The sequence below is a fragment of the Drosophila sechellia genome, chromosome X (assembly GCF_004382195.2).
Source record: "Drosophila sechellia strain sech25 chromosome X, ASM438219v1, whole genome shotgun sequence".
Taxonomy (NCBI): domain Eukaryota; kingdom Metazoa; phylum Arthropoda; class Insecta; order Diptera; family Drosophilidae; genus Drosophila; species Drosophila sechellia.
In genome coordinates this window covers 19,461,729-19,484,139 of record NC_045954.1, presented here as the reverse complement: position 1 = coordinate 19,484,139, position 22,411 = coordinate 19,461,729, and the positions used below count along the sequence as shown (strand labels likewise).

At 35.3% G+C, this 22,411-nt stretch overlaps 1 protein-coding gene across 7 annotated transcripts; it reads left to right on the top strand.

Annotated features, from left to right (window-relative positions):
• Positions 1 to 1,161: 1,161 nt before the first annotated feature.
• Positions 1,162 to 21,676, top strand: LOC6614984 (neuronal acetylcholine receptor subunit alpha-7). 7 transcript variants are annotated; one of them, XM_032725160.1, is made up of 15 exons: positions 1,162 to 1,672; positions 1,787 to 1,898; positions 5,382 to 5,986; positions 6,227 to 6,366; positions 6,565 to 6,776; positions 6,879 to 7,059; positions 7,119 to 7,194; positions 7,423 to 7,617; positions 8,919 to 9,005; positions 15,060 to 15,169; positions 17,940 to 18,094; positions 18,217 to 18,333; positions 19,025 to 19,178; positions 19,337 to 19,480; positions 19,551 to 21,676. In XM_032725160.1, the coding sequence occupies exons 3-15, from the start codon at positions 5,827 to 5,829 to the stop codon at positions 19,557 to 19,559; spliced, it is 1,740 nt and encodes a 579-aa protein (XP_032581051.1). In that variant the 5' UTR covers positions 1,162 to 1,672; positions 1,787 to 1,898; positions 5,382 to 5,826; the 3' UTR covers positions 19,560 to 21,676. The 7 variants fall into 7 exon arrangements, with proteins under 7 accessions (XP_032581051.1, XP_032581050.1, XP_032581052.1 ...); XM_032725159.1 differs by having other exon boundaries at positions 1,162 to 1,697; XM_032725161.1 differs by lacking the exon at positions 19,551 to 21,676 and having other exon boundaries at positions 1,162 to 1,697; positions 6,565 to 6,609; positions 6,667 to 6,776; positions 19,337 to 19,501.
• The last annotated feature ends 735 nt before the right edge of the window (positions 21,677 to 22,411 follow it).

The following is a 22,411-nucleotide window of genomic DNA, read 5'->3' as shown; positions in this document are numbered from 1 at the left end:
TATTTTATAACAGAGCTTTTAAATTGTAGATTTATAACAGAGCCCAAAGCCCAAGCGTAGAGAAAGTTTGAAGCTCAAGCTTCCTTAAATTATTTCCATAAAGCTCAATGTTCCTTAAATAATTTCCATAAAGCTCAAGCTTCCTTAAAGTATTTCCATAAAGAGACACTCATGTTCCGGACATTTTAGGACATAACTTTCTTTAAAAATCTCAGGTTATGGAAACTAGGGGTGAAAAAGTGGTTTATGGCATAACGTTATGTTTATAGCATAACATTGTACACAAAAAGCGATGTGGAGAAAAAGACAACTTGCAATGAGAAAAAGCTTTTAGGGGTAAAAAGTCTAGTGGATCCTGTGTTTGCATGTGGATATTATGTTGTGGATTGCTGGTAACGTAACCGGGTATAACAGCTTTCAGGGGTGGACATTCTTTGCTGTACACACAAAAAAAAAACATTAGTTATTGTGGCATAAAATTTAACTTGTGCAATTTTCAATGATACCAACTTGTAGTTTTATGCAATGTTTAATGTTTCACTCTCCGAATTTGTAACATATTTATCTTTCCAATACGTTTTTTGGGTAGGCCTTTTGAATACGAATAAGCTGCTTATTGTATGTTTATTATATTTTATTATACATTTTTTGTCTGCGTGTACCGTATCCTTAACTTTCCACCGAACGACGCATGAATGATGTTAAATCCTTGTGGCACCAAATGCGCTACCTGATTTCCTTCTAAAGTGATTGATTACTTGACTGATTGCATGAATTATTTTTGTTTTAATTAAAGAAATACAATCGTTTTGAAGCTCAAAAAGCATGTTATTCATTCCATATCCGGCGTAGAGTGAATAAGTAGATTTGCATTGGCAGCGGGAGGACAACAAACGGGGAGCAGCACGTGGCGTCCAGTCCAGTGCATCCTTAACGTGCATCAGCAGCAAGGCTGTTGGCAGTGGCAGTGCCACCGAATTTGTTTACTTTTCACAACATTCCGGCAAGGCGTGTGCGCTGCTAACAGCAGGAGCCTGCCGAGCCGAAGGACACGAAGGACACCCGACGTGGCTATGTTATGCTCTCGTCTAAGGTCACAGCGCCGACACGATATGCTGGGCCACGTGTCGCGCGGAGTCCGGCTCAGTTGCAGTTGGAAAGTCGAGCCCGCTCCTCGTGGCCACTGACTACTTTCTCGGCTTCCTCGGCTTCCTCGGCTTCCTCGGCTTTCGGAAATGCTGTTGTGTTAGTTTGGACTGTTGTGCGGCATCGGACGCTCCTGCTTTCACAGCCATTCAGTCGAGTGCGTGGTCGTGAGCGAATCGGTCGGGGAGTGCTGGTGACATCAGTCCCATCCGCAGAGCCGCATCCGCATCCGTATCCGAATCGGAGTCTGAGTCCGCAACCGAATCCAAATCCGAGTTGCGAAAAATAGCTGCTGGCAAGCAAGAAGCAGCAAAAAAACAAACAAACAAACAAACTGCCGAAAATGTGCGTTCTTTGCAAGGAATGTGAAATCAATGATAAATCCTCGAACGCGTCGTAAAATCACCTCCATCATCTGTCAACATTTTTTTTAAAGGTGTTAGCCACGTATATATATAATATATATATATCAATTTTTTTTGGTACAAGTGCCATGTGCAGAGTGCCATGCATATCCATATCCGTGGTGCGTAAAGTTCCTTGAGCAAGCGGTCAGTAATGGTGCAAATAGCCAAACGATAGTGCAATCAGTACTCATGGTACTTTCTCCACTTTCCCCCTCACTTTGCATCCCATTTAGAACACAAATCGGTGGTCGGTCTGCAGTGCTATGGGAGAGGCAAGCCAGAAGATAAAGATTAGTCTCAATGGATCCAGACAATTCATTCGTATCTATGCAAATATTATGACTGGTGAGTGCCCAAGGAAAACCCCTTATCATTAGAAACCTGTGTTGATTGCCAGGGATTTGGCTTAACCATCTCAGCATCTATCAAGTGTTTGAAATTGTATCTCATCTCTCAGAAGGAAAAAATACAACAAAAATGTGTTACTTTTCCATTTAACAGCTGAAAACAGGATAAGAAATTTAGTCTTGTCCTGCGAGAATTTAAGGGACTTACAAACCATTCGGGTATCAATATACCATAACCATTACAGATAATAAAAAATAGTGCTTAAATGGAACTTGAATGAAAAAGCTTGTTGTTGTTTAAAAACATTTTTCCTACTTATTTTAAGGATTTGAGAGAAATTCTAAGGGCTTTTGGGCCAAAGCGCTTCCTTCTACCTGTTACATTAATTTTTCCCACTAAGTGAGGCGATTTAAAACACAAAACAGCTTTATTTCCTGACCAAAAGAACATATAAATAACTCAACAAATATTAAATTAAATATTTGAGGGTATAAGATAAGCTAATATTATGAACACTTTCGATATGGATTTGTAATATATGTACATACGAGTATTAATAATATAATGCCCAAATTAATAAGATAAGTAACGCTAAAAATGATAAACGGCTTGGGATGACGCAAAACTATTTTTGCAATGGCAAAATAAAATGTAATTTTAATTTATCATTTAAAATACTATATTTTGAAATGATATCAAGTGCCAATGTAAATTACATGTTTATAAGTAAGCATAAATTGTTCAATTGTTCGGATTTCGCCATTCACAATTGTTTTTACCAAGAATGAGTAAATAATTTAAACGCTGTTTTTAAATCTCTGCAAAGCAGAATTTATTTTATTTTTTAAGTGCAAGTGATTAACAACATTACAAAAAACATACACTCGAAGGTAAGTGATAAAGCAAACGTATTTTTAATTTAAGTTTATATAAATACCGCAGCTAGCTATTGCTTCTTTTTAGCAAACTTTTGCATGACTGAGTGAATTTGAATTAGGGGCACTCGAAAGGCACAAACATTGTTTAAAAATAGATAATCGCTGGTCGTATTGTATGTGTGTTGTTGTGTATATTGTGTATATGAAATCAGTTTGTTTGGAATCGCTGGAGTTCCATAAATGTTAAACGCGAAAATTGTAATATCAAGCTAAATTGCAGTGTTGAGAAATGTTCTAAGACAACAGAATACAAAATGTACTCGCAAATTAATTGAATGCGGCACAGTATTGTAAAACATTAAATAATTAATGGAAATTTGCATTCTTGGGCTAAGACCAACAAACATCCCTAGCATCCGTAGCATTTTCGCCCGCTTCGTAGCAAATTTTCAATTCTCCAAAAAATGTAAGTAGATATGCACGCAATTCCATTTTAAATTCATAAAACATTGCTCCATTCCAGGGGAAAGCATGGGACATCCGAAAAAGAAAGCACCACCTTTCTCCTCCTCAATTTAGACGTAGATATGGCGAGGGACTTAACCGTGGGGACAGGGTTATATGGTTATATGTATGTACTTGTATTGTACCAATCACTTGGGAGCAGCTGGTTAAGAACCTAAATGATAATGGACTGCCGCAGGATGTTTTACGGCCCCCAGGGCGATTTTTTTAAGGAATTTTTAAGGATGTTATCGAATAAATTTTGAATATAATAATCAGCTCTGCACAGTGCCGCTTTATCTATCTATTTGTTTCGGTCATAAGCGTGTGCATATTTATTTATTTATTCATTTGGTTTTTAAAGCAAGCCCAATCTCTAGCAACTCTAGTTAAATGTAGTCCAAAATTTAGCTTTGCTAATTGAAATAGCTTTTAAGTCTTGATTACAAATATCGTCACCAGCTTTTAGCCAATTATATTCTTTACACCAAACTTATATGTTTGTATATGCTTGCTATTAGGTCTATTTAATTTATATATTCGCCATAATTTACAGAAATATCTAGCAAATTAGAAACCAGTACAAATCCAAATCCGTACGTTACACTGAATAATCACATTTTTAAAAAATTTTAAAAAATCATTAACTCTTATTGTATCACTCAATTAGCACTTTAAATTAGACTGTATACAAAAATATTAAGATACATTTTAAATAAGAACGGTAGCCAGTTTCTGGAACCCGAAATTTTATACCATTGCATTTTTGACTTTTGTGAAACGATTCAAGTGCTTATTTGTTTTAAATGGTAGCCTTTGCAATGGTAAATCTTATAATTCACATACAATACTTTTAGCCCACTAACATTAAAAAAAAATACAATTTCCTTAACTTCTGGCCTGCATATCTTATCCACCAAGTAAATGCTTGATTAGAATTACTTATCGCAGTGTATAAACTGATATATCATATATGTATATACCGATTTTCATAATGTACAGCGATTTGCAATTAGAGAAATATACAAAATTTGCAACAAATAAAAAACAGTTGTATGATTTCCTCATTTTTTTAAAACTTCATCCATTGAATTTGACTCTTAGTCTAAAAAGGCTTATCTCCCGTAATATTTGGTCAATATTTTATTTGCATTGTTCTAAGCTAGCATTTTTTATTTAATTATTAACTTATAAACCAGATATATTGCAAGTAGTGAGATATAACCAATGTGTATGTTTTTCAGATGGGATTGGCATTTTTCGAATTATGGGCCAAATGAAAATGCGTCAAATTAAAAGAATACAAAGGGGTACAAAGGATTACAAAGGTAAGTCGACAAAGCTTTACAAAAGTTATGGTTTTTTATAAGAACCCAGATATGTGTGTACATATCTTATTAGTATACATATATGTAAGTCTGCATAATGTATTCATAATTTATAGAAGTTTCATATCAGCCACTTTATTTAAAACGGTTTTTTAAAAGTCCAAATTGGTTATTTTTCATGTTGTTTTTATTAAATACCTATTTAATATGCAATGTAATTTGTGTGACTTATAGTGCGGCATTTTATGCCAAATTGTTAAAATTGAATGCAATGCATTCGATAAAATAGACATTTTAAAAAATGAAAATTTAAATTTATTTCCAGGCCATAAACTAAAAGTTTGATGCGGATAAACATGACCACGAAAAACGGCGGTTCATCATTTGCATTTAATGGATTTTCCGGATCACGGAAATCACAATGCACAATGCGGCGGATGATATAATGCCAAATCACCGGAAATACAACAAAATTGTTTGATATTAAATAATATGAATAGTGTTTTAAATAAATGAACATCTTTAAAAGTATATTCCATGTGAACCTTTGTGTCTTTGTGAACATTTTGCAATATCAGCACATAACTAGTCATTTATTGAAAATCTTGTTTAGAACACGAAATCTTAGCTTCTGGATAAAGGGGAATTGAATTCACGAGATATTATTAAATATCCGCAACCAAACATTAACATAATTAGTTACTTAGTTTAAAGCCTAATCATTTCCTTTCGCGAACTAAAATTGTATGCAACTGTTCATTCCTTTGCAGCCTGTCAAAAATGGATCGGCCTGTAAGAATCGCACAAAACTGTTGCAATTAACCAATTAAGAAAGGAATATACAATCAAAGCTGAGGAATATTAGACGTGTAAGGCGATACAATATGAGAAGTCGATCAAAATTAGAAAGCTAACGAAAAGCGTGGGATTAGAAGAAAGTCAATGGATCCAAAAAGTGACACGAATGCGCACGAACAGTAGTCCGGAAAGCAAAGCTCGATTATCAATAATCGATTATCGATTATCAACACCAATCTTAACACCGAAACACCAAAACACACCGGACGGACACCACAATCAAAATGCAAAACTATGGAAGTGAACTGAAAGGAGGCTGAGTCCCACTAACTACTAACTACCTTCTGCGCCCCCACACTAGATCTAGATCGCGGATATAGGCTATAGAATATTCGAACTCCAAGGCTCAATCGAGTTATGAAGAAGCCAGCACGCAGTCGGCCGGACAATCCATCCTGCCCTGGTCAGGAGAGAACGAGATCCATGAGCTTCCCACAGCCGCACTCATTGCCGGAGGCCACTGCAAACGGTGGCAGAATGCTGGTCTATGGCCTGGGACTTTTAATTATGATACCGGGTGAGTGTCCAGTCCGGTTCAGTCCATCCCTCTCCATGTCCAAACACTTCCGGAAGAAAACATGCCTCATTGGGAGCGGTATTTATGTATGTACATACGTACATAGCTAGCAAAATACGCTCCTGTGATTTATAGGTCACGATCATAATGCACCTTCTGCCACAAATCCTTAGGGAGTCCTTGTTAAGACGCCTTTTAACCTACCATTCCTACCATTTGCTCCATCTACCATCTAACCAGCTTGTGCGGCTGGACCCCATGAGAAGCGGCTGCTCCACGCCCTTCTGGACAACTACAACAGCCTGGAGCGTCCGGTGGTCAATGAATCCGATCCATTGCAACTGAGCTTCGGACTAACACTCATGCAGATTATCGATGTGGTAAGTGAATACTACTAGTGTTGGGAAATCCATGACTTTCATACGGGTTAAGACAGACCCAACAGGCATTGCCCAACTCATTCAATGTTTGCAATTTTAAAAAGTTAATATATCTTCGTTTATAATGATTATATTTCAATAATAAAAAGACTACGATTAACTAAAGGCCACAATAACATTGTATTTTTCATTTTTCAGGACGAAAAGAATCAACTGCTTATAACGAATATTTGGCTCAAATTGGTAAGTTGTGATATTTGGCTGGAGATTCCTCAAGAATCCAATGTTGTCTACTATCAGGAATGGAACGATATGAATCTTCGATGGAATTCGAGTGAGTTCGGTGGTGTGCGGGATCTGCGGATTCCGCCACATCGCCTATGGAAACCGGATGTACTGATGTACAACAGGTAATTCACTTTACTAAACACTCGTTTTTACTCTTATTATGCATGCCTATATGCCCTGTGAGTTGCTACAGTAAAGCCTCGATCTCTAACGCCTCTTTCCAGTGCGGACGAGGGCTTCGATGGAACGTACGCCACAAACGTGGTGGTTCGCAATAATGGGAGCTGTCTGTACGTACCGCCTGGTATATTCAAGTCTACGTGCAAGATCGACATTACGTGGTTTCCATTCGACGATCAGAGATGCGAGATGAAGTTTGGTTCGTGGACCTACGACGGGTTTCAGGTAACTACACAGTACTAGCTAGCTACTAACGAATAAGATCTACTTCGTGTATTTCCCAGTTGGACCTGCAGTTGCAGGACGAAGCTGGTGGCGACATTTCTAGCTTTATAACCAATGGCGAATGGGACTTGTTAGGTAGGTTAAGTGCTCCCTGCAAGCTAAGCACACTCCTCTATCTCCCATCTGATTTATTCAGACCGAAGCCTATGAAATTTATCTTATTAATTTCGTAAATAATATCTCCTTCTTCTCTACTCCATCAACAAATCATGTGTCATTTTGAAAAAAAAAAAAAATTATCAATACCATTTGCTCAAAAAAAAAAACAACACACGTTAAAATGATTCGAACTTCAACTGACAGGTGTGCCCGGTAAACGAAATGAAATCTACTATAATTGCTGCCCAGAACCTTATATTGACATAACATTCGCCATTTTGATAAGGCGCAAAACGTTGTACTATTTTTTCAATCTGATTGTGCCGTGCGTACTGATCGCCTCCATGGCACTGCTAGGGTTTACACTGCCACCAGATTCTGGTGAAAAGCTTTCGCTTGGTAAGTGTCGTCCAGATGTTCTGGCCTGATCTCCCTGCCCTTCTATCTCTGTGCTCACGAATTTTCACAAACTACCAACTAAATACAAACTACAAACTATACCGATAATCGATAACCGATAACTGATAACCGATACGATTCGAGCTTAGAACGAAACGAACTTTATTACCTAGTAGTCGAGATTGTGCAAATTACAATGCTACCTTCATTTACTTCTTGTTTGCTTTTGTTTTTAGACATGCTAATGCATCTGGAGTATCTATTGGAATTTAATGTAGATCTTTTGCATGCGACTCTGCAACTTATTCTAGCTACCAACTTGCTCTAAAGAATTCTTCCCAGTGTTTCCATCTTAGAATATTTCTTCATGCTAATGCAGAACCACTTAAGCCAGTGTGAATAGCCTTTTAATTTGCTGCACTCGGTATTCGTTCTAATGAAATTCGTGGCAATATGTGTGACAGAAGTCACGTAGTGACGAAGCGCGCCGTGAAAAGCTGTCCACGATTTAAAACCTTCGTCACCACATTTTTACTTAGTCAAAATGTGCCCTTGTTTGATTAAATTCTGTTGATAAGTTTTTTTGGATCAAGAACCGTTTCTTGTGTAAAATAATAAACAAATTTGAATAAAAATCTATTTCGTGATTTATTTTCACATACTTTTGAAGTATGCTAAATTTGTATTAGATGTTTATTAAATTTAAATTTTTAATGGAAACACCAACTCAAAAACAGTTTTTCTAATCTTTAATCCCGAAGTACTTAAAATCATATACAATATCATTATCAATAGTTGCACATATTTCCACGAATATTATCCATACGTGTACTGAGTTTCGGACGGGATCTGGAAAACTGATCTTGAACTGAATGCTTGTATAAAGTATAATTGCTAGGAAGGGGGTGAGGTTCAGTGCAGAAAATACGGTAGTAGTTTTTTATTGAAGGCAACGAAAGAAAGGTCATAATGGAAATGGCGACCATCCAATAAACCTGGCCAAGACATTGGACATGCAAAGCGGCAGTCGCAAATTCAGGATCATGAGGAGCGGCATCAGCAGGATCACTGGTTATTACAATAAACTATTTTGTTAACGTAATCGTAATAGTGCACGCATTTAATGTGTAATAATCGTGGCAGCGCATTCAACATATTCCATTGACTAACAAATGAACTTTCGTCTAATTCCATGCCGCCTTCGCTGCATCCGTTCGTTTGAATACTGTGAATCGCCGCCAAACCGAATGAATCATATTGATTGAGTGGCGCTTTAACCCCCTGCTGCTGCCCACTTTCAGGAGTTACAATTCTATTATCGCTTACAGTCTTCCTCAACATGGTGGCCGAAACTATGCCGGCGACCTCCGATGCGGTACCGCTGCTCGGTAAGTAGATCGTGGCCAGAATAACGCATACCGCCAGTCTCAATATCAATCTCAATCTCAATCTCAATCTCAATATCAATATCAATCTCAATCTCAATTCAAATCTACGTCTGACTAAGTTTCTAAACTAACGCACCACTCTCAACTCATTCAGCAATCATTAAAGACTCTTCTTTCCGCACAGCTTTGGCGTCTCAGCGTTGAAATAAACCATCACTGATTTTATCTTTTGCCTTTCTTATCAAGAAATTATATTTCTCTGTGAATTGGGGCACACATAAAGGGCTAAACTTTAGCTTCCCAAAATAAAAGAACCCATAATCATCTTGTTACCCCTTGAATGAAGAATCCCTACCCAGCACTATCATAAGTACATACACTGAAACAAGTAGGGAGTTACAAGAACTACAGGCATGCTTTTCGAATTTATGCTAATGTCGCATGTTGTTCAATGTGTTTTTATGTTTTTCATTATACAAAAGAGCATATTCAGGGTATAGAAATTTCGGTTAGAGTATCTAGTTTATGATTGTTCACTTTAAAAAAAAAACGGAAATTAACATCCAGCTTAAAAAGCTAATATCTGAAATTGATAATCACTTTCTAAATCATGGAGGATCCCACAGTAATTATATTATAATACAGTTAATGAGACTGTAATTGGTTTTAAATTTTTTTATTCACTAACAATCAATATCAATAGTTCACTTCTTTTTTTATTAAAATCAAGAAGATTGATTCCATGTTGTAAACGTCTGTATAATTAAATTAACTAATACTTGAAAAACCAATACAGCTTGACATTTAGATTATTTCTCATTTCAATTGCTATATTTAAACTGTTTTTAATTTGAAAGCAAAATATTTTGTTTTACTGTTCCAATTCACTTTGCATGGCAGCGCACAGTTAGATTTTATTAAATGCCCTATTCTCGCACATTTTGCAACCTATTATTAATACATGTTTTCTTCATTGTACAAGTATTTTGACCACGCAATGAAATATAAAACTCGAGTACACACTTTTATGAACTCAAATATTAGTTTTTACTAATTTAAATATTCGTATACCTGTTGTATGCAGCCAAAGTAGAAACATTTTGTTATGAAACTCTAAAGAAAACTGGTAGGGAGTTTTACTTTCTGTCTGCTCCCTGAGCCACAGGTATATTGTTTATACATATTTTTGATTTTCCAGTATTGTATTTCTTGTTTGACTACGATTATCGTGCAACATACATACACACATTTATGGATTTCATTTGTGCAAACTCATTTGGGGAATTTCAAGTCTGTGCAGCGCAGACTTTCTGTTTACTTATCCGTTCGGTTTTCAGTTTGCATTAAATATTAATTTCAATTGATTCGTTTTGGTTTTCGCCAGTGAGATTTCCCAAGGACCACTACCACATAATGTATGCGAAAAAATGTTCTTGTTGGCATGAAGGAACACAAATGCCCGCCTGACTTTTCCATACGTCAAGCATCTCGGACTGAGGAAAATTGGTTTCCACGAAACGAAATCAATTCAACCCTTTCCCACCAAGCGCCACGCAAATACACCGTACACACTCGTACACACATAATCACCCACCCACCCACACGTATATGTTATATATAGAAACACCGATATATGAGTACACCGTTGTAATCCGAGATCTATAACCTTTTCCATCCATCTGCGCCACAATATTTAATGTATTTAATATCCAAAAGCACCAACTAGCTCACATAGGATCTAATATAAACGTATATCCAGAACAGTCGGTTTGTCTGAATTCACGGCGATTAAGGTGGCAGAATTTCCACATACAATTAAGCTTATGTAATCACTTTTCAATACCGCAACTTTATGTTCAAAATCTGTGTTTTCTAAATAAGAAGACAATGTCTTAGAAACTTAGAAACTCGAAGAATCTTTGATTACAACAACTAAATTAACAATATTTATTTGACGATGTGTAAAAACTAATATTTTGTTTTAAAAACAATTTCCAAACAATTCTCGACGAGTAACTAAAATGCTTTCTCTTTGTTTATTACTTATGCATACTTTAACTAACATGGGCAAAATGCGAAAGAAAATAGAATTCATTTACAGGATTTCCGGTGACATTTTTCGAAACAAAATGTTTTCTTTTGAACCAATACTGAATCTTATCATTTAATTCAGCTTAAAAAACTTAAAAAAAAACTAGAATAATAATGATAATAAAAATACCCAAGATTAAAACGAATAGAAATCTGAATTTGAAGGCCACTCAACTTGAAGACTTCTTAAATTCATTTATTTCATTGGTGTTTTTGTATTTTGTGAGCTGTACTGGATTATCATTATTATCATAGATGATTATTAGAATGGAATAGATATTTAATATGTAACAGAATCCAATACTTTTTCGCATATTGTGGTGTAGATACAACCTTCAGCCGAACGATTGATTCCATTTGGTCAACAAATCGTGTTCTTACCATTGCATTTCATTGAAGCTCCTAAAAGTCGACTTTAGTTTTCAAAGTCGATAGCATTACTTTGAAATATCGATAGATTTATTCGTTGTTGCATTGCTGTTTTCCACTTCACAATAGCTGTTTTGTATGGAAAAGCATGCCTATAGGTCTTGATCTGAATCAAAATCAACATCAGCATCTGATTATTTCAAGTAATTAATGTGTTGTTCGGATGTCGTCTTCCCTCTACTTTGACTTTATCCTTGTTGATAATACTCTTCTGAAAGATTTACTCCACATTGAAATGTAGTGTGTACATATTGCTATATTTATTACGCTATTTCCAAAGTAAGACTAACTAACTAACGAATACGATCGATGTACACATAACTACTATTCGATTATTATAAATATGCATACATGTATGCATTGTGTTTCTACGGACTTGAAATATACCCTATTAACAGCTCACTTTGTTTATAGCTATATTTGAGCCATAAATAGTTATTATTCCATTCATGATAAATTAATAATAATCGTTAGGAGGTTTTTTTTCATCTGCCAATAGAGCGAGAACTAACTACATGATTTACGGTATTACATCTGCAGTCATAACTTTTCCGCAGACATCTCTTACATCTTGGACATTTGTTTTATGTTGGCTATTTATGTATGTTTTACTATCTTAACTTTTCGGTTTAACTACCCAGTAGTGTGGTAAACAATAAAATAAATTTTTTTTTTTGCTCCGTTCAATTGTTTGGGCAATTTATACACCATAGGCTAGAAGAACTTCCCTCACACTTGTAAATAAAACACAACAAATCGTAACGTATGACATTCCCACAGAAAAATTGTTAAACACAATTTAACGGAAATGCAGTAACTTATTTGTTATTACTTATCCTGTGAACAGGTATTGAAATTCTGCCAACCTTTTCCGTAAACTAAACATATGTATCTCAGAGATGATGGCCCTTTGGCCCCGGATTGATTATTTCAGGCATATACAATATTATAACCACCAATAGTTTGTTTTCACGTACCAATAGAGCTCGGAAAAACATCTGTGTTTGGGGTGAAATCTTTTATTTATATCATAGAAACTCTATAAACATAACACATTTTTAGCATAGTATCTTATAGTCAGCGAACTCGACTTTTTTACCTTATATATCCTTGAAAATAAAATAGTTAAATATAGAAACCAATGAATCAAAAGCGTCGAAGTGTGTTTAGACCAAATTTCCGAGTGGTTTACCTTAAGCTTTTACCCTTCAAAATCAAATACTGTGAAGCCCATGCATTTTTCAAGCTTACTTGCTGCTTTCCCAACTAGTGACGAGAGTTAGTAGCGAGAAACAATCGATGGTTCTCAAAGAGAATAACAAAAGTAGCGAATACATAACTCATTTGATATTGCCATCGATGTTTTTCCAGCTCTGTTTGCCTTGTTTTTTTTTTTTTAATTCAAAAAATGAGCAAAAAAAAAATGAATCTATTCAGTTTTGAATCCTGACCATTTTTTGATTCAAAGGCCATGTTTTTAATCCCATTTTTGTATTATTTTATTTTTAGCCCATATGCCCAGATATTTATTTCGTTGTAACTTAGCAGATTTTTGCATATCTTAGAAAAATCATACTCAAGTATACTTGAAAGAGTATTTGCAATTCATACGCTCAGCGAAACGTGTGTGCCCCAAGAAACATTTAAGCCAAAATTGTACGTACACCCATAAGCGTTTAATTCTCATGTTCCTCAAGCCACTTACAAAATCATCAAAATACAAGGTCATTTCAAAAAAAATCAGATCAGATAAGTGTAATTATTTGAATGGCGAAATGAACTATTTTTTGACCAGCTTATGGCGAGTAAATTTGAAGAGTGTAAAGTAGCGAAGCTACAGCCTAATTTTCCAGCAAACCATTCACATCTATTTGTTCATCAGTGCGCATTCTAAAAACAGATGACATCTATCTAACATCAATTACTAATCCAAACGCCCTAATCAAGCCAATAAATGTGTACTAATATCATTCTAATAAACCCCATTCCAAATCTCTTAATTCCCACATTAAATTGCAAAAACATCGAAAAAAGAAAACCCGATCCAGAACAATAACAATAACAATTACAATAACAACGAACCGTGTGGTAATGAACACAGACAGAGTTTAAAAAACATATATGCATAAGTTGAAAACTCAACTCAACGATTAAGAAAATTACCAATTAGATCTCGATTTTTAAAATAAAATGATGATTGCGGATAATTGGTTGTACACTCAGTAAAACGAGCAAATGGTTGACATCACCCTGCATTCGAATTTAAGGCGTTAATTATATATTATTTAATATATAAATACATGCATATATATTTATGCTTCGCATCCCAAAAACGCCAAATATCCACATCCAGCTTTGAATTGATCAATTTTGGGAATGTCAGCCACTGATGAGTTTTGGTTGCTAGGAGGAAGTGCCATCCGAGGGGGAGGGGTGGGTGTTTTGGGGAAAGTTTTTAGTTAATTTCACTCGAACAATCTGTGCGAAACGCCCCCTTTTAATATTCCGCCCACACGGCCGAGTTTTATTCAATGGCAGCAAAAGGAAATGGCAGAGATGCCAGCACATCCCGCGAACGTTTTCTATCCCAAAAGTATCATTTTGGATTTCGCGCCCTAATCCCTCCTCACCCGACCCCTCACCCTCCCCCCCCCCTTCCACCCACCACCCCCACTGAATTTTCTTTGGCATTTTACAAAAGTGACTTCTTCATTTTCCGGCATCTGCTCGCCATCGATGTGTACAAAATGAACTTTAAAGGGTCGGCGAGACTTTAGTAAACTGCTTTTGTATTCACGAACCTCAATATTTCCCCCAAAAACCACCACCCACCACCTCCCCCCACCCCCCACTATTTTCAGATACACACAGGCAGGTGGGCGGCAGGATTTAGCTTATGATTTTTGGGCCTAAAAATGTGCGTTTCGCTCTCCTTTAATAATAAATCAAGTCTCGATTCAGTTTCGGCTGTGGAATATGTCGTGGTATTGCTATACTCGTGGTAATCAAGAGCAGATATTTCGCAAGTAATTTATCATATATTCAATTCTTGGCCTACGTATTTGATTATTTAGGCATTAACTAACTACTTATACTAGCTTACACACTCTTATATACATATATATATTTCCTAACAATTTGCTTCTCGATTCTCGTGTTGTTCTAACTAAGAGCTAACTTATTTTTGTATAATGTCCATAATTTTGCTTATTGTAATAAAGTCTTAAGTAATCTTAACAAAATAAAGTCCTAGCTACAAAAGCGTTCGATATGTATCTTTAAGATGTACAATTTCTTCATCTTTTTGTTAACAACTAACTAAATGCTTGCTAAATATGAGTTCAATTGATGGATTCTTTTCAATTCAATAATACCGTGGTATATCAGAATGGTTAATACCAAATGGAAAATGGGAACACGAACACACCTACACTATATCTTCGTTTATGCGTGATCGATTAGGAACTAGGTTAAGAGAAATGTGAACAAATCGAATACTTTTTACAAGTTTGTGTAATTTTTGTGTCCTTCTAGGAACTTATTTCAATTGCATTATGTTTATGGTGGCCTCATCAGTTGTGTCAACCATACTTATCCTCAATTATCATCATAGAAATCCAGATACGCATGAAATGAGTGAATGGGTAATATTTTTATATTCAAATTAACTTTACTACTTTCATACATTGTAAAAAACAAAGAAAAAGAACGAAACCAAAGCGATATGATTTTCTTTCCACATATTTATCACAACATACCGATTATGTTTCGAATTTTTGCATTATTCCACTGCTAAACATATGTATATTTATTGTTTGTTACAAACGTGTTTTGGCTTACCAAAATAAACCGATCATTTTAAATCAATCAATTTAATTGTAAATATCTAGGATACCAATAATAAAAACATCCGTTTGCATCAACCCATACTTTTCGCCCATTAAATACACCGAAACTCAATCACCCACCCACAAAAATTCACCCAGTGACTTGCAAGATATACTCAAGTAAAGCATGAGAGACCAAAATCGAGTTCCCCATCCGTATACATATGTATGTCTTCAACCAGCTAAACAACCACTAAACTTCCTTAACTAACTAAATAAATACCTCTTTCCGCAATGTTTCCAAACTAAAGATCACAAACCTATATACTTAAGAGTTTTAAACACACTAATCGGTCAACTAGCATTTCAATTGGACGAATATACTCGTAAATTTTGTACTAAATTCACACAAAGTGATTGAAATGATTTTCACTTAGAGTTTACACTTTTCGTACACAATTGATACTTGATTGTTAACTGACTGTCGGATTTAAGCTTCATAAGCAACTAATAAACACTACAAATGTTGGTCCATAAACATACAGTTTCTTATCTCAGCTGTAAGAAAGTGTTTAATTCTGATTTTGATTATTTGCAAAATAGGAAGACAAACTATTAATTCGTTTTAATTCAAAATCAAATGCTAATTTAGATTATTATACATGCAGGTTTTTACACAAGTTCACTAATAACTTCACTAAAAAATTATTTCTTACACCTTAGTAGTTTTAAACACACACACAAAGGAAGTTTAAAAATCTAATTTAATATCCAATCGTTTTTTTCCTAAAAATCGATGTATATCTCTATTTTGTCAACGCTTTCAGAACTTAAAGTAAATTAAATCTTTAATCCTAAAACTGGCAACATGAAGAAGTGTAAATCAGAAACTATATTTTTTCTTTTAATTTTTGGCGACTTGTAATTAAGAACACTTAAAATCCTGTCTACACAAAGATTAAAAAATAAAGTGAGGAATCATTTTATTTATATATTTTTCTTAAACGTTAACTATTTATCCTCAAAATTAATCAACGGATTGCAGGTATGTTCGTATAATGTAAGATTCGATATATTGCCATGCAAAATCAAAAGCGAATGTTAATTTATGTAATTTATGAATTTGTAAGTAAATTGTGAGTGTAATCCTTGGACTTACATATTTACTGTCTTTGAATTGTCTGGTGATTGTGATCAAGAATTTGCGACTAAACGGGATAAAAGCCCAAACGTCACATTTCAACCTAATCAAATTAATTAATTAAATTAATATAATTTTCAAAAATAATTTAGCAAAATCTATGCAATTAAAACGAATTTTTAATGCAAGATAAATCAGTAACAGTTTAATAACTTACTAACTACAAAAATGCAACCCTGCTCCAAAGTAGAGTCCGACTTATAAACTACTTTTGGAAAAAACTTTGACAGAGATTATTAAATTAGGTATTCCCCTGGAGTTTTACTCCCCCTTTAGAGCTGTTGATTTAAAACTCTTAAGCATTTAACCCTTGATAAAAAAAAAGCTTACCCATATAACGTTCATATGGGCTCATATAACGGGCTATTACTTCAGACCCGAGTAAATACAGTAGCCATTATTAAAGACCTAAATTCATAGAAGTTTAGAACATGAAATATGGATGAAATCGTATGTTTTTACCCCTCTCTGTTCCACAATTAGTTCCTAAGACTATTGACTGTACTTTCAAGAGAGTACTGCATACAATGTTTTGCAAATGTTTAGAGCCACTTCATTCATATACCTTGATTTCCTTTTTTGGTTGATGTTCATGTCCACATGTTTTTCCACATACTAACTTACATACTTAAGAAATCGTCTACCAACAACAGCATCAATAATCACACAAAAATGTTTATTTTTCAACAAAAACTCTGGCCAACAACTACAACTACGCAAACCGGCAACTCAACTACTTTCAACGCAAATGACTCAACTCAATTGCCTCTTCAATTGTTTCTCTCTCTATATATATATATATATATCTTCCTCTTTCTACATGTGTATCTCTCTATCTCTCTCTGTTACTTTAACTATTTAAAAAAAAAAAAAAAAAAAATAATAAAAATATTCAAATATCAACATGGCGACCACAACAACGACGACAATTGCACGTGTCAATAAACTATACAACAAAAAACCAAAACCCAAAATCAATCGTACACACTCATCATCGCTGTCCCACAAAAAACAAAAAAAAAAAACTCATAATTACCAACAACGAACAACGTTTTAAAAAACAATCGCTACATATCTGTACGACGAACTGTTAAATAATCCCGAAACTTAAATAACCATCTTTTTGTTCATCCTCGTTTTCATGCTAATTCAACAAAACTGTTAAAATTTAAAAATCTTACAACCAACAACAAAACAAACGCACCTGAAAAAAACAACGATAAAACAAAACTTAAAACACTAATCATGAATTAAAAAAAAAAAAAATACTAACATAAACCTAAATGGCATTCATGTTTAAAAAAAAATACTAAAATTCGTATTGCTATTATTTTTAAACGCATTACCCAACTACACTCCGTCTCTCTGTCGAACCCGCACACACAGATAAGAGTAATATTCCTTTATTGGTTACCTTGCATATTGCGCATGCAAAGACCCGGACAGGTTGGCTACGAATGTCCGCCGCCGCCCTCTTCTTCGAGTTCCTCCAATTCCGGCGAGAAGAAGCAACAGATCCAAAACGTTGAGCTCAAGGAGAGGTACGGTCGCCATGTGGCACCTCGCAGCACAATGCCCCCTCTCTCCCCACCCCTCCCCCCAAACACTGCGGGTCCCTAAAAATGCTTCTAAAAACTCTCTGTGTACTACCAACCCGAAACAGATCCTCCAAGTCTCTGCTGGCCAATGTGCTCGATATAGACGATGATTTCCGATGCAATCATCGATGTGCCAGCGCAACTTTGCCCCACCAGCCCACATATTACAGGACGATGTACAGGTGAGTGGCATTGCAACCCTGCACGATGAATCGGCGATGAATGATGTACTAGCTATGAATCAGCAATTTTGAAATACCTGACAGTTCCTACTGATTCAACAGCTGTTTCACCGTCTCTCTACAAACGAAACTATATTTTATATAAAAAAAAAGTAAATTTATGCCAATTTTATCGTTCAAAACTGTGTTTTTTAAATAAGAAAAGTGTATTTTTATATAAAACATTTACGGAAAATTTAAAGCAGTCGTGATGGGACTCGTATCAAATATTTCCATGGATCTAATATATTTATATTTATTTATATTCAATTATTTAATACGAAATTTGCCACGCCTTTCTAGCAGTGTAATAACTGTTCCCTGTATATAAGTGCTATTTTCTTGAAGATTGATTAGGATGCCACAGAAGTAATCTACAGAAATTTATTCAGAAGTATGCTAGTTATTTCTGTAAAATCATCTTTATTTTATTTTACATATCTAGCAATTGGAATGTGAAATGAACTCCCAAGTCTGTGGTGTAGATTAGAATGGTAGATTTACTTAAAACTGCAAGTGCTACCGTTTTTGTGAGAAAGAAAGTAGACAATTACATTTGGATTACCCCGTTTTCAATGGAGGAAAAGGCGGTTGATGGCAGGTTTCTGGACTTGATTGCCCAATCTAAAACATTACCATAACTCATCCACAGGCAAGGGGACGACGGCAGCGTGGGACCCGTGGGACCAGCTGGTCCAGTTGTGGACGGGCGCTTGCACGAGGCCATTTCCCACACCTGTCTGACATCCTCTGCGGAGTACGAACTGGCGCTGATACTCAAGGAGCTGCGTTGGATAACAGAACAGGTGGGTCGCTCTCTAGTCTAGAAGGTAATCAAATATGTAGTTTGATGGGGAGCGTATAAAAAGCGATAGAATGAAACCCTCTGGCAAAGGTGTCGAAAAGTATGCTACACTTTTTTTTTTTTTTTAAATATTATTAATTGGAATTTTGCCCATTTCAGCTCAAAAAAGAGGACGAGACAAGCGACATCACACGAGATTGGAAGTTTGCAGCCATGGTCGTCGATCGTTTGTGCCTTATTATTTTCACCTTGTTTACTATTATAGCAACCCTCGCTGTCCTGTTCTCAGCGCCGCATTTCATTGTGAGTGGAGTCCTTGGATGAGTTTCCCACTGCCAGGTCACAAGAATGTTTGCCTTCCCACTCATTGCAGTTCCCATAAGCGGAGGAGCGAAGCTGGGAAAAGCGGGAAAAGCGTGAAAAGTGCGAAATAAGTGGGAAAATGGAGCGGAAAGTGACAGGTGGTGGTCGGCCCGAGGAGTTTTGCGGTTGTATTGTGAAGTATATGAAGCCAATCAAAATATTAGGAACAGAAGCGAACTCGAATTCAACAGCCCGAACCTAAGCTTTTCAAACTGAAATACCTTGACAGTCAAAGAATTTTGCTATTCAACATTTTTATACTTTTAAAGATGTGTCTGATGGTTATAAAAATATTACAATGAATTGAGATAGTAACGTATGTACGTATGTGAATGCATTTTGTATTGAAAAACACCAAACAAAAAAAAAAAAAACACCAAACGAAAACCAAAATAATGTCGGTATAATACAATAAATTTCCGGGCAAACATAAATGTACGTTGCCGTGTGCATTCAACTTGCCCCTTAGTTACAAAGCAGAGGTTTCTATATCTAAATCGAAAATCGAAAATTGCAAGTCGCTCGTAGAATTGCAATCCACCTCCCCTCATTTAGCCGATTTGAACAGAGAATGACATTTAAGGATATATATACAGCTTCACACTGTTGTTCAACTGAATTAGTATCTAAATACGATAAAATAGTCTGTATGTAGCATTCGAGGCATTTCGAAACTTATGTTCACTTTGTACTGCATATTGGTTTTATCAAGTTTTACTTTCGATCCCATGCTATAACATTTTGATAGACAAAGAATTGTATACACACAGATGTGTTGCTATGATATAAAATGAATAAGCGACAAAGACTAGCAATACGCAAATCAATCACAAGCAAATCAAATGCAAATTGAACGCAAACAAAAGTGAATAGTGAATAGTGGATAGTGAATAGTGAGTGAATTGCTGGAAGTACACTGCAATAGGAGAATGTCATTTATCTGAAATGATCGCACAATAAATTCATAGATACTAACAAGCCAAGTCGAAATTGAAACGCAGCTGGACAACAAATCATAGTTGTGAAATGCAAAACAAAACCAGGCTAACAAATACATACGAGAATACTATTGAAAAATAAGAAAAAAAAACAAAAAACTTGCTAAAATTATCGAATTGCACTCTGCAAATAAGCGAAAGAAAACAGCAAAAGCTACAAACACAAGACACTGATTGCGATATGCAGTGCGTACACAGGGAGAAATACTTGCTAGCCATTAGAGGAAATGAAATACATACATAGATGCCTATAGCTACACACATATATCACTATATCACACCCAATTCATCAAGTCTTTCCTGCTGATCATTCGGCGGTTAAACGGTGCTTCAATATATACGGGTGCTTCATAACTAGGCGCCAACATAATTTTAACTTGTATAGTTAAAATTAAATAAATAATTGGCGCAACCATCAAATCAATCAAAAGGGTTCCGTAGAACGTAAAGCAATTTAACGCAATGCTAGTGTAGTCAATTTTGGAGTCCAAGCAGCCTCGACAAATTTTAGGCCTTCAAATTCGCAACTTGGCGAAATGTATTGTATATTGGCGAATATTGTTATATAGCCGATATTTGTAGCGCTTTCAGTCAGTATTTTCCGAACAGTGAAACTTCGCAATGAGGAAACCCCACACTTCGCTGGCCCAAAAGTTTTTTTCTATCCGAGTTCACTGACTTGGCGAGCGAGCTAACTTATCTTAAAAAGAAGAAGCCAACATCATTTGGAAGAAACATAAGCTAAAATTGTATGATAATGTTAAACACAAGTATAAAGTTAACTATTTTTAAATGAAAACAAAATGAAAAACGTGTGTCAACAGCAACGAATGACGAATATAAAAAGAGCGTTAAATGAAGATATTTCAAGAGAGTATAGTTTTCAGAACGGCAGAAGGATCGATCGCAGATATTCATTGGATACGAAAGAAATATATATCACTACAGTCAAACTTCCATAACGCAGGCAGGCTTCTCTATTTCGTTGGCAACAGTCTAAATCGAAAATATGCCTCCAATCAATGCCCACGAACCACGGGTCACCATAATCGCATTTCTTTTTTTTTTTTTTGCTGGCAGATGGCGGTTTGTGTTATCGAAGTTCGACTGTATCTTTGAATTCCCAAAAAAAAAAAAATAAATAAACAAGTGCAAGCTAGAATACAAGTTAGATTTAACACATTTTTAAACTAAAATTAAAACAGCAAAAAGTTAACAGAAAATTCATGAGAACCGTAAAAATTTAGAATAAACAAAAAATATGTAAGACCGAAACTGGAAACAATAAAATGTTTACATTTTAGCTAGTGCAAATCGGGCCAATTTCAATTTGAAACAACTGGAATATAACCAATGGGATGCTTTTAAGATAACATTTTACAAAAATAATATTAACAGTCTGCTTATTTTTGTTATTTTGCTACAAATTTTATTGAGGGTAAGATTTTTATTTAGTTTTTAAGCGTAACTTTGAGGTTTGCCCCACAGTTTTACTGGTGTGTGTCTAGGCTGTCAACATACAAGCGTTCTGTGTGCCGCGTGTCGAAAGGTTTGGAACTTAGGTTTCTTATGTGCTGCCAGACCTGCATAGGTTTCAAAATGAAGAATTTGTAACGGCCATTTACAAAATATTATGAAATAGTAAGTTTTTATGTTCCTGTGCGTCTATATTGATACATATTATTATTGAATATATTTAAATTTTACTATTTACTTTATGATTTCACAAAAAAAAAACCTAAAATCCATTCAAAAGGTTAGTTATTTGGAAGCAATTGGATAAAATAATGCAGAGAATTGGTTTTATTATATCCGTATGAACTTCGAGATCTCAGAAACTAGAAAATCTAGAAAGTTGAGCACGTTTGACCCA